Source organism: Babylonia areolata, chromosome 33, assembly GCF_041734735.1.
Source record: "Babylonia areolata isolate BAREFJ2019XMU chromosome 33, ASM4173473v1, whole genome shotgun sequence".
NCBI lineage: Eukaryota > Metazoa > Mollusca > Gastropoda > Neogastropoda > Buccinidae > Babylonia > Babylonia areolata.
The window spans coordinates 12,493,596-12,511,691 of NC_134908.1; the positions used below are offsets into that span (position 1 = coordinate 12,493,596).

General features: G+C 42.3%; 2 protein-coding genes across 2 annotated transcripts in view; one reads left to right on the forward strand and one right to left on the reverse strand.

Moving 5' to 3' along the window:
- The window catches only part of LOC143276945 (opine dehydrogenase-like), a 95,993-nt gene extending 84,857 nt beyond the window's left edge, over positions 1–11,136 (forward strand). The window contains exon 6 of the mRNA XM_076581621.1: positions 8,078–11,136. Coding sequence (XP_076437736.1) covers positions 8,078–8,187 — 110 coding nt within the window. The 3' untranslated portion in view covers positions 8,188–11,136. The remainder of the gene's footprint in view (positions 1–8,077) is intronic.
- LOC143276946 (opine dehydrogenase-like) overlaps positions 10,519–18,096 on the reverse strand; it is a 39,670-nt gene continuing 32,092 nt past the window's right edge. Inside the window, exons 5-6 of the mRNA XM_076581624.1 lie at positions 15,057–15,261; positions 10,519–12,824 (exon numbers count right to left, since the gene is read on the reverse strand). Of these exons, the coding sequence (XP_076437739.1) occupies positions 12,538–12,824; positions 15,057–15,261 (492 nt within the window). The 3' untranslated portion in view covers positions 10,519–12,537. The remainder of the gene's footprint in view (positions 12,825–15,056; positions 15,262–18,096) is intronic.

Here is an 18,096-nt window from a genome sequence, read left to right on the forward strand (position 1 = left end):
CATGTTACGGAACCCACCAGCTGGTGCTCGGGAATCGTCATCATTCCAAAACCAAACGGGGCAGTCCGCATCTGTGTGGACTTGACACAGCTGAACAAAGCCATGCAGCGGGAAGTTCACCCCATGGCATCAGTGGACGAGAGCTTGGCTAAGCTGTCAAAGTCCAAAGTCTTCACCAAGCTTGATGCTCTTGGCAAGTACCTCTAGACCCTGGCTCAAGGCTCTACACCACTTTCGTCACGCCCTTTGGGCGATTTTGCTTCAATCGCCTCCCCTTTGGCATTAGCTCAGCCAGTGAAGTGTTCCAGCGCCTTATGTCTCAGATCCTGGAGAATATCGTGGGCGTCATCTGCCACATGGACGACATCCTCGTCCATGCAGAGGACCAGCAAACACACGACCAGCGCCTGAGGACAGTCCTGCAATAACTCCAGGAAGCTGGCCTCACCCTGAATGACAAATGCGAATTCGCAGAACTATCAATTAGGTTCCTAGGCCACATCATTGATGCAAATGGCATCCACGTGGATCCAGCTAAGGTGGAAGCCATCACTAGCTTCCCACCTCCCACCAACATCACTGAGCTCCAGCGCTTCCTTGGCATGGTAAACCAGCTAGCAAAGTTCACGCCTAACCTTGCTGACATAACCGCACCACTACGGGGCCTACTCTGCAAGGACACAGCATGGACATGGGACGACCAACTCCTCCTCTCCTCCTCCTTTGTTCGTGGGCTGCAACTCCCACGTTCACTCGTATATACATGAGTGGGCTTTTACGTGTATGACCATTTTTACCCCGCCATGTAGGCAACCATACTCCACTTTCGGGGGTGTGCATGCTGGGTATGTACTTGTTTCCATAACCCACCAAACACTGACATGGATTACAGGATCTTTAACGTGCGTATTTGATCTTTTGCTTGCGTATACACACGAAGGGGGTTCAGGCACTAGCAGGTCTGCACATATGTTGACCTGGGAGATCGGAAAAATCTCCACCCTTTACCCACCAGGCGCCGTCACCGGGATTCGAACCCGGGACCGTCAGATTGAAAGTCCAATGCTTTAACCATTCGGCTACTGCGCCCGTCGGGACGACCAACAAGAGGCAGCTTTCCAACAAACAAAACGCCTCCTCACCTCTACACCAGTCCTTGCTCACTACAGCCCTGACCGAGAGACAGCCATTGCAGCTGATGCTTCCAACACAGGGATCGGGGCAGTGCTCTACCAAACACAAGACAATGGCACACGACGACCCATCTGCTTCATTTCAAGATCACTCACAGATGCAGAGAAGAATTACGCAGTCATCGAAAAGGAAGCCCTGGCAGCTACTTGGGCCTGCGAGAGACTGAGGGAATACGTCTTGGGACTGAAGTTCACCCTGGAAACAGACCACATGCCATTGATCCCCTTGCTCAACACAACAGAACTACACAAGATGCCACCACGGATCCAACGTTTTCGCCTCCGTCTCATGCGATATGACACCAAAGTCACCCATGTGGCAGGAAAAAATCAGATCACAGCAGATACGCTGTCACGCGCACCAGTTTCGCTACCCGACAAAAATGACGTCAACCTTATTGAGGATACAACTGCACATGCCCAACAGTGCATCAACATCCTCCCAGCATCAGCTGAAAAGTTACATCGAATACGGAAGTCACAAACATCTGACCCAGAAATCACCGAAATTTGCAAGTACTGCACCAATGGCTGGCCCGTCTACTTACCTCACTCTCCACTCCTCCAGCAATACTGGACCAACAGACAGCACTTCACAGTCGTCGATGACCTGCTACTCTTTGATGATCGCATTGTCATTCCCCGTGACCTGAGAATGGACATCCTCAACCACCTACATGAAGGACACCAGGGCATCACTAAAACCCGTGCCTTGGCCTCATCTTCAGTTTGGTGGCCTTCCATCTCCTCCCAGACAGAAGAAATGGTCAGCAAATGCCGCACCTGCGCAATACACAGGCCAGCCCAAAAAGAGCCATTACTTCCCTCTTCCTTCCCCGAACGCCCATGGTCCAGAGTCGGGATGGGCCTCTTTGAACATGATGGCAAAATGTACATCATCATCATTGACTACTATTCTCGATGGATTGAGATTCGACCCTTAGAAAAAACATCAAGCGCTCACACCATCGTCAGGATCAAGAGTGTTTTTGCAGCCCATGGCATACCAGACGTTGTTATTTCTGACAACGGTCCACAGTTCGCCAGCACAGAATTCAGGGCGTTTGCAGCAGATTACGGCTTCACCCACACCACGAGCTCACCACGATACCCCCAGAGCAATGGTGAAGCAGAGCGCACAGTCCAAACAGTGAAACAGATGCTCAAAAAATCCAAAGACCCCTATCCAGCCCTACTCCTCTACAGAGCCACTCCATTGCGCAACGGTCTCTCCCCCAGCGAACTCCTGATGGGGAGGAAACTTAAAACCAAACTTCCCATCCTAGCCTCCTCCCTCCGCCCATCAACTCCCGACCACTCTCTCATCCAAGAAAAAGAGAATGACATGAAATCAAAACAACGAACACTCTTCAACAAACACCATGCTGCACAAGAGGCACCTCCGCTCAAAACAGGAGAATCTGTGTTCATTAAAGACTTGAACAAAACCGGACAGGTTGTAGCAGAACACCACAATCCACGCTCCTTCATCGTGGCAACAACGCAGGGCACGATCCGCCGTAACAGGTCACACCTAGTGGCCATGCCTGGTGAAGCCCATCCAACACTGCAGACAAACACTTCTGCAGGGAATGCCACGTCTTCGGGTTCTCTTCCACCACCATCACCACCTCAGCAGATCCCTTCATCGCCCAGACAGCAGCCACCCATACAGATGGCCACGCCCAGAGCAACACCCACGGCCCCAGGATCAGCTGTCAACAACACACCAGGTCAGCACCGCACCAGATCAGGCAGACCAGTCAACAAACCAGTGAAGCTGAATCTGTGAAAGTGTACCCAGCAGATCTGAGAAAGGCCCATTAGGCTTATCTGTACTGGGAAAACAAAGTGTAGGAAGTGCAAATGTGCTCCCATACAGGTCTGAGAAAGGCCCCTGTGGCTCACCTGTCTTGGGGAAAACAAAGTATTAGGTTGAAAACTTCACCAGCACAACAAACTTAATTCACCCCATAACCATACCAAAGTGTGGAACACAGTGCAACATTGACATATATATTCTTGTGTGTGTACATGTACATTGCTTCTGAACACTTACCAGTAACCGCTGATCTAGTCACATGTCATCATCAAACGTACACTGGTACCAAACCCAAAACCCACACAAATATGTTTAACGTATTGTGTTTGTTTTTGACATTTTTTTTTTCTTTTCTCCTTTTCACAACAAAATTCTCTTGTCACTAAAGGTTTCAAAGCATATCCCATGATATGTATCCGCCCACAAGCCATAATTTCCTTATTTCTTTGGAAGGAAACTATACGGAATTGATTGACATTGTTACGAATCAGTAGAAGGGGGAAGAGGAGAGAAGTGAACACTCTCACAAAAGAAGCTCAGTGAGACTCGTAGTGCATACTGCATGATCTGCTTTAAATTCATTTTTAGTTCTTTGTGTATCTAGATGGAAATGAACAGTACCCCACACAAAAAAGGGGAGTTGTAGTATGACGCATGCATGCGTTTGTAGTGCTTTGTGTATCGAGACGAGCTAAGGGAAATAACTCCGGTTAATATGAACTGGGCAGGAAGGTGGCAGAATGGTTAAGACGCTCAGCTGCCAATACAGAGAGTCCGTGAGGGTGTGGGTTCGAATCCCGCTCTCGCCCTTTCTCCTAAGTTTGACTGGAAAATCAAACTGAGCGTCCAGTCTTTCGGATGAGACGATAAACCGAGGTCCCGTGTGCAGCACGCACTTGGCGCACTGAAAAAGAACCCATGGCAACGAGAGTGTTGTCCTCTGGCGAAATTACGTAAAATGAAATCCACTTTCATAGGTACACAAATATGTAAGCATGCACTCAAGGCCTGACTAAGCGCGTTGGGTTATGCTGCTGGTCAGGCATCTGCTCAACAGATGTGGTGTAGCGTGTATGGATTTGTCCGAACGCAGTGACGCCTCCTTGAGAAAGTGAAACTGAAACTGAACTGGGCGGAATAAACGTGGCTTACACAGAAGCACTCTGTCTGGACTCCATTTGTCCTTTTACATAATATTACACTAACCATCGCTATTACTGCTTGGTGCGGAAACATTTCCAAGGCAGAAGTTGCAGCCCTTAACAGGATCGTAAAAACTGCCACCAACATTACCGGTGCTGATCTACCTTCTCTAGAAGACACATATGATAAGCGGCTACTCAAAAAAGCAAAATCAGTCAGCCAGGACGAATCACATCCAGCTTTTAGGATTTTCGAGATGCTCCCCTCTGGTCGACGGTACAGAAGTATAAGGACGAAAACAAATCACTTCGCCAATAGCTTTTTCTCCAAAGCAGTCAATGTCCTGTCTCTCGAACAAATCCAGTGTGATACATAGAATTGTGCAACCAACAACCATCTACCGAAAGATCTAGTCATCAGCTCTATCCACATGCAATATGCAGTTTCTGTTCAAACGTGTGTGTTTGAGTGTGCATGTGTGTGTGCAGTGCCTGCATGTGTGAGTATGCACAAGTTTTGATGTTGATATGCACATGTATGTATCCTAATTTTTACTGTATCTGTGTTTGTGTATGATTTTCGATTTATGTTCGTATCTTGTTATGTACTATCTCTTTCTCTCCCCCCCCCCCCTCCTCCGGCAGTACGGGAGCGATTGTTCATACCACACTGCGCGCATGTGAAGTCTGACGCTGCTGTGTCTTGATTTGGGCCTTTCTCTCTCCTCAGTCTGTTATCCACAGTACGCGTGGCAAACATCTGTTCGAACTTGGAGAGCCCTCTCTGCACTTCAGCGGATCGCTCTGAGGCTCCCAGGTGTTCAGGTCGACGTACAAGGCCTTATATCACTTGCAGACGTCTTTATCTTCAGCGTAGTTGGGCGCAACCTGTGAGACGTTTTCCCCCAATCGTTTTTATCTATCATTCACTTGTACAAGCGAAAGGGGAACCGGCAAGTCTGTGATAACCACCGGGGCATTTCCTTGCTCTCCATCGCAGGATCCTACTAAACCGCCTCACAGCACACCTTGATCAAGGTCATTTGCCTGAGAGCCAATGTGGATTCCGGAAAGAGCGCAGAACCACCGACATGGTGTTTGCTGCAAGGCAGCTGCAAGAGAAATGTCAGGAGCAAAATGCTGATCTGTTCTCCACCTATGTCGACCTCACTAAGGCCTTCGACACCGTGAGTAGAGAGGGACTGTGGAAGATCATGGCCAAGTACGGATGCCCTCGGAAATTTATTTCCTTGGTCAGCCAATTCCATGAAGGCATGCCAACGCTGTTCAGCCTCATGTTCTCTGCAATGCTTACTGATGCCTTCAGAGATGGCGATGTTGGAATCGGCCTAAAGTACCAAACAGATGGCAAGCTGTTTAACCTCAGAAGGCTTCAAGCAAAAACGAAGGTCATGACAGACATCATCAGAGACTTTTTGTTTGCTGATGATTGTGCCCTCAACGCTGGATCTGAAGCTGACATGCAACTCAGCTTCGACAAGTTTGCCACTGCCAGCAGGAACTTCGGCCTTACCATTAGCACAAGGAAAACTGAAGTTCTCCATCAGCCAGCCCCAGGGAAACCCTACATTGAGCCCAACATCACAGTCAATGGTCAGAGACTCAGTGCGGTGGAGCGGTTCACATACCTTGGCAGCACACTGTCACGAAATGTGACCATCGACGATGAAGTGAACGTCAGGATTGCAAGAGCAAGCGCAACTTTTGGTAGACTCAATGCAAATGTCTGGAACAGAAGAGGCATTAGTCTTGAGACCAAGCTAAAGGTCTACAGAGCAGTAGTTCTCCCCACACTACTGTACGCCTGCGAAACTTGGACAGTGTACCAACGACATGCCAAGAAGCTGAACCACTTCCACACAACATGCCTCATGAAGCTACTGAACATCAAGTGGCAAGACAGGACCCCAGACACAGAGGTGCTCGCAAAAGCCACCCTTCCCAGCATCTTCACCATCCTGATGCAGTCCCAGCTTCGCTGGGCTGGACACGTGGCGCGCATGCCAGACCATCGGCTGCCCAAAAGGCTCTTCTATAGCGAGCTGCAACAAGGGAAGAGATCACACGGAGGTCAGAAGAAGCGCTTCAGAGATACTCTGAAAGTCTCTCTGAAAGCGTTTGATATCAACCCTGACTCCTGGGAGGAATCTGCAGGGGACCGTGACAAATGGCGTGCTGCTGTGCACAAAGGCGCCAAGTTGTGCGAGGCCAACAGGACTGCTGCAGCTGTTCAGAAGAGGCAGGCCAGAAAGTCACAGGCAAACAAGCTCCCTGACAAGGGTATGCCTGTCTTTGTCTGCCCCAACTGTCAGCGAACATTTCGTGCGCAGATTGGACTATTCAGCCATCTGCGCATTCACAGATAGATTCATGAGCATCCTCCCCCCCACCCCACCACCACCTTCCCCCCCTCCCCCAGCTGGATGACAACGATGGTCATCATCGATCTCGATGGACACACCACCAGTTGGGCGCAACCTGTGAGACGTTTTCCCCCAATCGTTTTTATCAAATAGTGCCAGCTATTGATACGGAGCGATCAAAACAGTAGTGCTATCGACATGTAGCCCTATTGACGTAGTGATCATGACACGTAGCTCTCATGAACGTTGTGACGTGCACGTAATGTTTATGACAGATAGCTCAATCGATGCGAACCAGTCTTTTCCCAAGGTTGTTAAAGATGTAGGTGGCCCTAGTCTTATGACTGCCAGTGAGCAGGAGTTTGAACAATATTGGCATTGTACCGAATCTGATTATGACAGGACGAACGCTTGCTTGTTGGACTGCGAAGTTGGTCAGTTTACCGTCCACTCACAGTGCGATTTTGATAGAGTAATAATTTTTCCCCAAGAAAAGTAACTAAGTGTGGCGGGTCTTTTTAATTTTAGGTTTTACTGTGTCAGTGTGCATAAATATGGTGTACCTGGTATTTTTCTGTGGGGAGGTAAAACTCAGTTTGAAGGCCTTGCACATAGTAGCACTGAAAGTATTTCTTAATAGCCAGAGCTGCAGTCATGATAGGGAAACCTGTCTGGGGAAAAAATTCACATAAAGAAATTTTCAGTTTTGTTTGTTGCCACAAATATAAACCATCCCACTGAAATTCCAGTTGTTGTGCAGTGCTGAAGGGAACTCACAGACCATTGTTATTCAGGTGTACATTATAGGCCAGCTGACCACACAAGCACCTGTCAAAAGAACTGTTTACAGGCTGACAGTCACACGTACACGTAAAAGCCCACTCATAGACAGGCCAACGAGTAAACGTGGGAGCTGCAGAAAGAAAGCAGAATCGGAAAACAGTCTTGTTGGAAATTCTTACTTTAAACAGGTAAAAACATTATTTAAATGGTTCACCCATTTTCATGTCCGTATAGGTTTCACGTATTGTTCATCGATTCAAGAAAGCAAGACATTTTTTTTTTCATGTCTGTTCTTGTCAGTCTGTTCTTGGTTGAAGATGGTAAATGATAAGATGATTCTAAGTCTGTGCTTGTCAGAGTGTCTGGACTGTGTTTTGTTCTGGGAGACACTGAATATTAGACTGCATGATTCTTCTTGGTTCAAGGCGTTGTACTGAGACACAAAGATCAGGAGAATTCAGTGTCTGCTTGTCAGACTGCGGTTTCGCAGCACTGACAGGAGGGTTTTAATATCCATAGTTCTCAGATTGTCTGAGATTAATATCATTTAGTTCCAACAAAGACAGCATTTTACTGTCTATGATCATTTCTGGTTCATGATAGGGAGAAGGAAGAGATTTTTACATCTGCATACCACATGTTCTTGGTTCATAGTGGTAAAATGAGGATTTGATCAAATATGGTTCTTGAACTTTTCTTGGTTCTAGACAAATGTTGTAATCTCTGTTCTTCTGTGACTGTTTTTGTTTAAAGGTGGAAACGACAAAAGGATTGGAATGACAGTCTGTTTCACGGAGTGTTCTTGGTTCATGGATATAAAGAAAGATTGTACGATGGAATCTGTTTTAATGGATGTTCATTGAGGCAGTATGGCAAAGGTAAGCGGATTTTACACCATACTTTTCATAATTTTCTTTATTCAGTATGACTTCATTGTCAGATTTTCCCAGATGCTCTTGGATGAAGATGACAAAAACCAGATGATTTTAATGTCCATGCTGCTCATCTTCACTGGTTGATGGTGACTAAAAATCTCATGCCTGTGCTTTTGATTTTTGATACAAGTTGGCAGTGTATTTGCTACTTGGATTGTTGTTCAGAAACACATGGATTTCAGTGCTGTGTGATTGTACCGGATGGTTCAAGACAAGAAAAAAAAGAGATTTTTCCATTTCCTTCTCAGATTCTTCATGGTTCAACGTTATGTGTGTGTGTGTGTGTGTGTGTGTGTGTGTATGTGTGTGTGTGTGTGTGTCTTTAAATTGTCTACATTGTTGTTGTTATCATTATTTCTAGTTTTATCTTTTTATGTCTGATACATTACTTGATGTACTCAATGACATGATCTCTTTTAATTGTACTCTTACCAATGTTTCAAATTATTTGTGTATGTTTATGTGGGGATGTTTCAGTGAAAGCCTTTTGTGTTGTTGTAAAGCGCATAGAGCTACAAGAATATGCGCTATAGCACAATGTCTTAATGGTGATTATAACAGCAGAGGCCAAACATCAGAATATGCAACAAACCAGAGGCTACCACACTTTAATGATCACACCCACAAACTATCACAGCAATAAAACAAATCAGACAAGCACACTAAACATGTAAATGTATGCACAAACAGCTATGGCAGAGTGAACCTGGAACTATGGTTATCCTTGTGGACTCAGTGCCTGGCATTAATTACATACTCTATTTGTATGCACACATACAATCCTCACTGCTAATTTATTGTTAAACCTGTGAGAGAAAGAGAGAGAGACTCAGAGAGAATTTTATGTGTTTTTTAATTCATTTGTTAGTTGCTGGTTGTTGTTTTTTTTCTTTTTCAAGGGTGTGTAGCCATCAGAAAATTATTGCTTAAACTTAATTTTCTGCTTGTACTTTACTGACACATATACAAAGCATAAACACTTTCATGTGTGTCTTAAATATGTGTACATTAACATGTCACTGTGTGCATGTGCATGCATGTGTATGTGCATGTATGAGTGGTCGAACATGAGCCTATAACTGAGGATAAGTCTGTATGATAATGTATGTGTGTACATGCTTATATGTTTAGTAGTGCCTATCCCATCACCTCTATCTTTGTGGATTCAAAATACAAAGAATTGGATGTTGAACGGCACTTTACTTTATTGATACCCTTTCTGTTCTCTTAGGGTAAAACATTTAATGATGTCAAAGAATGACCAAAACACAAATGGTTTCAAATACAATAGAAACTGTCAGAAATTATTGTGTATAAATATTTAGGAAATGAGTTTGCCAGCTGTGATGTTTTAACTCTAGCTCTCAAGTGAGGTAACTTCTTACAAAATTCAAGAGAACTATTCAGGAGGCAGCTAAAAAAAAAAAAAAAAGGATTCATCTAGCTGAATATGTATTGTGCAAAGAAATTAATTAACAAGCAGACAATGTTTAAGAATTCATGTAACTACAGATTTAATTATAAAATGGTTGCACCAATATATCATTATCAGTATAGGTGTGAATGGTGAAGAAGTAAAATCATTGAGTTGTTCATGGATGAATTTTGTTATACATAAAATTATTTGGATAGGCAAACAAATAAACAACAAACTCACGATATATAACATAGGAAAATGTATGTAAAAGCTAGGAAAAAGTATTCACAGTACAGATAAAGAAACAGATTATCAGACAGGGAGGAATGTAAATACATACTGACACAGTCAGGGCAAACAAACATGACACAAGGGGGAAAAAGACAATTCACAGTGAACTGACAGAATGCAACTATGTTCAGATACACAATCACGTAAGTGTAAATCAATAAATAATAAGGGGAATTAAAAAAAGTATATGTATATATAGATGTTGGGCTCACTGATTAAATATTAAATCTCTCTCTCTCTATATATATATATATATTTATGTATATATGTATTATGTGATAATTATACATAAATAATCAGCTGAAACCAATAAGGCATGCTATCAGCAAATTATACACACACACACACACACACACACACACAAACACACAAACACACACACACACACACACAACCAAAGTGAATAAACTGATATATATACAATCCCAGAAAATGCGCAGATTGAAAAGTGCCTGGACTATGAGGTTAGACCAATAGACACATAATGAAGACAGTGACACTGTGTAAGAAATAGAATTGAAAAATGTAAATAATCACAAGCAAGACAAATAGACAGATACACAATCAGGAAAATATTTAATTCATAAACTGATGAAGGCAAAGAAACAGAAAAGGTGGAAAACTCAGAGACTCTTTCTAGATAAACAAACAATTAGGAGAAATAAACCACAATCATGTTAAGTACACTGTCACACAACCACATCAAATGCAGGGTAATACAGGTGAAGCTATCAACATCAGAAACCAAATCCTGGTATCTAAAACCTTGAAAATCAGATAAGAAATTTGAGTTTGTAGAACACTTAAACAAAAAACATAAATAATAATCTGGGCCTATGGGATATTTTGTACATTGATAATATTAATAATCTGGGACATTTGAATAATAACATTTTCATCACTAGCACCTTAAACTATGCCACAGAAAAAAAAACATCTCAAGACTGGTAACTCTACGAACAGGCACCAGCTGTTTCACTTAAATGATCACTTCATTACAAAAAACAAAACAAAAAAGTGAAAATGTATAAACTTATTATAAAGAGGAAGAATTTATCCTTTCACTCATTTCAGTTAAAAAAATGTAAAGAATCAAATAAAACAAAAAACATTCAGTACACACACACACACACACACACACACACACACACACACACACACAAAAGAAAGGCCATATAACAAATCCTACTTACAGAATGAGCAGCTAGCAACCAGCACTATTACAAATGTTAAAGTGAGCGAAAGAAAACGGGAAATTTCTGGCAGTAAACTTCCAGTTGGTAGGTGGGTACTGTTTATAGTTCTGAAAGGTACCCCTGCGTCCCCATCTGTTTATTTATTTCATGCTGTTTATAGTTCTGAAAGGTACCCCTGCGTCCCCATCTGTTTATTTATTTCATGCTGTTTATAGTTCTGAAAGGTACCCCTGCGTCCCCATCTGTTTATTTATTTCATGCTGTTTATAGTTCTGAAAGGTACCCCTGCGTCCCCATCTGTTTATTTATTTCATGCTGTTTATAGTTTCATTGCCAACAACAGAAGTAGTGACAGTATATTTAAAGAAAGGCAACAAAGGTGCTGAAATGCTTCAAAAACAAGAAGAAATAGATCCCCCAAAACACAAAACAACTCAAAATCCAAAATTAACAACCCTAAATAAAACATGATTTCCAGGTATCAAAGACAGAACATTCAGTAAGAGGCTCTATTTAATTTGATCACTGAGTTTAATAACACAGACATGCAGGATTGCCCTAAAAAACTAAATATATCAGTACTTTAAAGCAAGACCAGACACAAAGACAGGTCTACAGACACGATAAATGTGCAATAGGACATGAGATCACACCACTAAACTTCATCAAAGTCAAACTATTAGCACACACAAAGGGCACCAGCCATTCTCCTGATTTTTCAAGATTTTTACAAGTTAAAGAATGATAAGAAAAAAAAGCTCCTAGTAATAAAAAACAACAAAACCCACATGAGAAATGAACACCACAGAGTAGGTAGCTCACCCTTTTCCCAATGTTTACAGTTCCACTGTCTAATCATCAGAGTACAGAAACCAAAGAAGCATATTCTCCTCAAAGTATATAAACAAGCAGAAAAAAAGGGGGGTGTGGGGGGTGTGAGGGGGGTTGGGGGAGGAGGAGGGGGGTAGTTGGGAAGAGAATGTACTGAAAAGACAAAGGAGAAAGAACAGAAAGGAGGACAAAAATGACAGAAACATAAGAGGGCAATTTAAAAAAAAAAAAAAAAAAAAAAAAAAAAAAAAAAACCTAAAGAAAAAGGAAATTTATTTCTATCACACATTTCCCAAATGCAGTTTATAAATGAAAAGAGACTCTGACATCCTTACAGAGGAATGGAGGCACCAGAAACTCCCACTGAATGTATATTTCAAAAAGTGAAAGATATTTGATAAAGAATATACCTGGCACATACATAAAAAAACAAAACAATAACAACAACAACAACAACAAAAAATTTCAAAAAAGCTATGTTGGAAAGAAACTACTGTCGATAAGGGATCTTGAGCATATCCCACACAAACTATGTGAACATATTCACATAATGCCTACCAAGTCATCCAGACTGTGGAACCCAAATGCTTGCGGTGCTCTTGTCTCCTTGACATCCTTGCCCTTCAACTCTGACCCCACCAAGTACTCCTTCCCCAGTTTACCTTGAGCCCAGGTCATGACCTCGTCAATGATTGGAGTGCCCAAGCCCAAAATCTGGGCCATGCCCTTCACGATGGTAAGGCCAAAGGGTATGTCCTCAGATAGGTAGCGATGTCGAAAATCTGGCATGTACTGCCCAGGGGATATATTTTTCATGGGGTGAACCAGACCTGAAGAAAGGAAAAGCTCTGATCAAGGTGTGGACATGACACACTTGCCTCCCCTTCCTTAACACACTCTCTCTATCTCTCTCTCTCTCTCTCACACACACACACACACACACACACTAACACACTAACACACACACACACACACACACAGAGGATAAACCTTGTTATAACTTCAAACTTTAAAACCATACCAACTAATTTTGTGACTGGGTTTGTGAAAGTTCAGTGTTAAAGTTCAGCTGTCACTACCCCAGTTTCACACAGGACAGGACTTGTTCAAAACATTATCTTTCATCCCAGTGTCAGCCAGACCCATCAGTTCACAAATAATAGAATACACTGTGTAAAAAACCTTCCCTACAAAATATAAGATAATAATAGTGACCAATTATGAAGTCCACAAACAGATGAAAACAATATGTCTCTCTTCTCCAATGTATCTATATATTTATCTATCTCTCTCTCTATATATATATATACACAGTGTGTGTTTCTAGATTCTTAAATCTACATATTTTGAAACTGAGGAGGAGGATACTAATAATGTCAAGCATATAATTTTTTCCAGCTTGTTGTTATTTTTATTTTTATTTTTAACCTTCGCTGGCTGTCGCTTTTGACTACACACGGAAGCTCATGTGGGTCGTCCACGACCCATACCACAGTCGCTTTTGACTACACACAGAAGCTCATGTGGGTCATCCACGACCCATACCTTTAAATTTAAGAGACAAAAACCTGTATATTCCTCCAAAGCTTGTGTGGGTCGTGCATGACCCATACTTTGCAAAGAGACAAAAACCTGTATATTCCCCCAAAGCTTATAACAAAATGTAGAAAAGGAAAACATATCGTAACAACTGATTACACACACATGCGCTCGCACACGCATACACAGACTCACACAAACACATACACTCAGAAGAAACACATGCTCACGCATTCACACACACACACACACACACACACACACACACACAGACACTCACACACATGCACACACAACTGATCACACACACAAACACATAACACCACATGCACATACATACAAACCCTACTTATGCACACAGAAACAGATAGAGAGAGACTGAGACAGAGAGAAAGAGAGACTGAGACAGAGAGAAAGAGAGAGAAAGACAGACAGCGAGACAGAGAGAGATATGACTCATAGCATCCTATACATGCACAATCAAAGATATTCAGTCACACAGGTACATGCTGTTAGAGAAAGGGATGGAAGGGGGTTATAGCTGAAGACAGGTGAAAGGGACGGGGTGGGGCGGGGGTGGTGGGGGGGGGGGTATAGTGGGGGTATAGTGGGAGAGTAGTGGGGTAGTGAGGCTATTGAAAGTAAAACTTCTTTATTGTCCTTCACTAATTGCAAATTAAGCCTGAAATCACTATTAAAAAGGTATGGATCATGCATGACCCACACGAGCTTTCAAGGGGTGACCACGTTTTTTCCTCTTTAACAAGCATGGGTCATACACGACCCACACAAGCGTCCGTGTGTAGTTAAAACGCCACCTTTAATTACTCATTAACTAATTAATTAATTTTTTTTCATTTTTTGGCAAAAGTTGGCCTTTTAGGTGTAGGAAGCATTTCTGAAATTTCATAGAAAAAATATTAAGAATTGGCTGAGATATATGCGCTTTTGTACCCTTCTGGGTTGTGTACGACCCACGATAGCCAGCGAAGGTTAACTGCCCCATCATTTACACCATTTCAGTGGTTTTACTCCCCCTATATAACCACACCTGGTTTATCTGCCTCACTTACAGTGCTGGCAGTCCACAGGGAACTATCAAAGTTGAGTCACCAGGACGCCTGTACTGCTGCTGTCACTCCAGTAGTGTTCCTTTTTTCATGTGTGTGTATGTGTCGTGTTATTTTTCAGACTTTTTTTTCATCACTTGTGAAAACACTACACAGTAAGGACTGGATGTGACCAGTTGATTTATGTGAGGAACATAAGACATAACTTATTATCTCAAGAGCAATGACATGTGAAATAACTCACTGAAAGCAAAAGAACAGGAAAGAAAAGCAAACCCTCCATGAATGAAAGAATGTACCAGGTTTATGGGTATAGGAATATGATATAGAAATATTTCATCACCATCATCGTCATCATCATGATTATCATCATCATTTTATCAGTAGTAGTAGTAACAGTAGTAGTAGTAGTACCAACCACTGTATATTATTATTATTATTATTATTACCAACCATTGTAAGAGGCGTTGGTTCTCATGGCCTTGTAAAAAGAAGATGAATCTGTAATTGAAGTGACGTAGTTGTCCTTCAGCCATTTCTCTGCATGTTCAAGTTTGTTCATCTTCACATCTGGTTTTATCTCGGCAATTTTGGCGCCAATTTTCAGGACTTCATCACTGACAGCGGACAGAAGGTTCACTGCCTCCTCACTTGCACCCTGTGGACATTTATAAACCATCCCTTAAATGAATATTCATTTCTTTCCAATTAAAACAAACAAACCAAATAAACAAAAACAGAACATCCAAAAATACAACCAAAAAAAAACCCACAACAAAACAAAACAAAACAAAATCTGCTGAACTCCACAAGCATTCTTAACGTATAATCACCACTCATAGCTGTGATTTCATCATGATCATTCTCACATACCAAACACATTACATCCAGGACCACATACCAAACACATTACATCCAGGACCACGTACCAAACACATTACATCCAGGACCACGCACCAAACACATTACACCAAACACATTACATCTAGGACCATGTACCATTACATCCAGGACCAAGTACCAAACACATAACACCAAACACATTACATCCAGGACCACATACCAAACACATTACATCCAGGACCACGTACCAAACACATTACATCCAGGACTACATACCAAACACATTACATCCAGGACCACGCACCAAACACATTACACCAAACACATTACATTTAGGACCACGTACCATTACATCCAGGACCAAGTACCAAACACATTACACCAAACACATTACATCCAGGACCACATACCAAACACATTACACCAAACACATTACATCCAGGACCACATACCAAACACATTACATCCAGGACCACATACCAAACACATTACATCCAGGACTACATACCAAACACATTACATCCAGGACCACATACCAAACACATTACATCCAGGACCACATACCAAACACATTACATCCAGGACTACATACCAAACACATTACATCCAGGACCACGCACCAAACACATTACACCAAACACATTACATCTAGGACCACGTACCATTACATCCAGGACCAAGTACCAAACACATTACACCAAACACATTACATCCAGGACCACATACCAAACACATTACATCCAGGACCACATACCAAACACATTACACCAAACACATTACATCCAAGACCACGTATCAAACACATTACACCAAACACATTACATCCAGGACCACGTACCAAACACATTACATCCAGGACCACGCACATCCAGGACCACGTACCATTACATCCAGGACAACGTACCAAACACATTACACCAAACACATTACATCCAGGACTACATACCAAACACATTACACCAAACACATTACATCCAGGACAACGTACCAAACACATTACATCCAGGACCACGTACCAAACACATTACACCAAACACATTACATCCAGGACCACGTACCAAACACATTACATCCAGGACCACGTACCAAACACATTACATCCAGGACCACATACCAAACACATTACACCAAACACATTACATCCAGGACCACATACCAAACATTACACCAAACACATTACATCCAGGACCACATACCAAACACATTACACCAAACACATTACATCCAGGACCACGTACCAAACACATTACACCAAATACATTACATCCAGGACCACATACCAAACACATTACATCCAGGACCACATACCAAACACATTACACCAAACACATTACATCCAGGACCACGTACCAAACACATTACATCCAGGACCACGTACCAAACACATTACACCAAACACATTACATCCAGGACCACATACCAAACACATTACACCAAACACATTACATCCAGGACATCGTACCAAACACATTACACCAAACACATTACATCCAGGACCACATACCAAACACATTGCACCAAACACATTACATCCAGGATGACGCACATCCAGGACAACGTACCAAACACATTACATCCAGGACCACGTACCAAACACATTACACCAAACACATTACATCCAGGACCACGTACCAAACACATTACACCAAACACATTACATCCAGGATGACGCACATCCAGGACAACGTACCAAACACATTACATCCAGGACATCGTACCAAACACATTACATCCAGGACAACGTACCAAACACATTACATCCAGGACATCGTACCAAACACATTACACCAAACACATTACATCCAGGACCACATACCAAACACATTGCACCAAACACATTACATCCAGGATGACGCACATCCAGGACAACGTACCAAACACATTACATCCAGGACCACGTACCAAACACATTACACCAAACACATTACATCCAGGACATCGTACCAAACACATTACACCAAACACATTACATCCAGGACCACGTACCGAACACATTACATCCAGGACAACACACCAAACACATTACATCCAGGACCACTCCAAATGCATCACAACCATGAACACATTTAAGACACTACCACCACATCATACTCACGACTACTTACCACCACTGTACTGTTTTGTGCTGTGTCATACTGTATGTGCTGTACTATACTGTACTGTATTTTTGTGTGTTAAATCCAGGCTGCTCTTCCCTTGGGATAGAGGGTTGCCATAGTGCAGCACAACCCCCCCCCCACCCCCCCCACCCCCATTCCCACTATTTTTTTTCTTGTATATTTGATTATAATCATTCAACAAAGTGTATTTTCTACAGAATCATGACAAGGGTAATTCTCTTGCTATCATGGATTCTTTTTCATGCATACATTACATGCTGCACACAGGACCACATTTTATTGTCTCATCTGAAAGACTAGCACCAAAACCACCAATAAGTCAAGGTCTGGTTAAGCGTTTTTTGTTGTTTAACCCCTTCACTGCTAGTACGTTTTGCTATAGCCTATGCTGAGAAGACTTTCAGAAAAACAAGAAAAACACACCAATGATTTTAATATGCTTATATTTCAAAAAGTACTGAAGATTAGTGCATAAAAGTATATATCAAATGAAAGGAAAATGAACCAAGATTTTGTTTTTAATACTCATA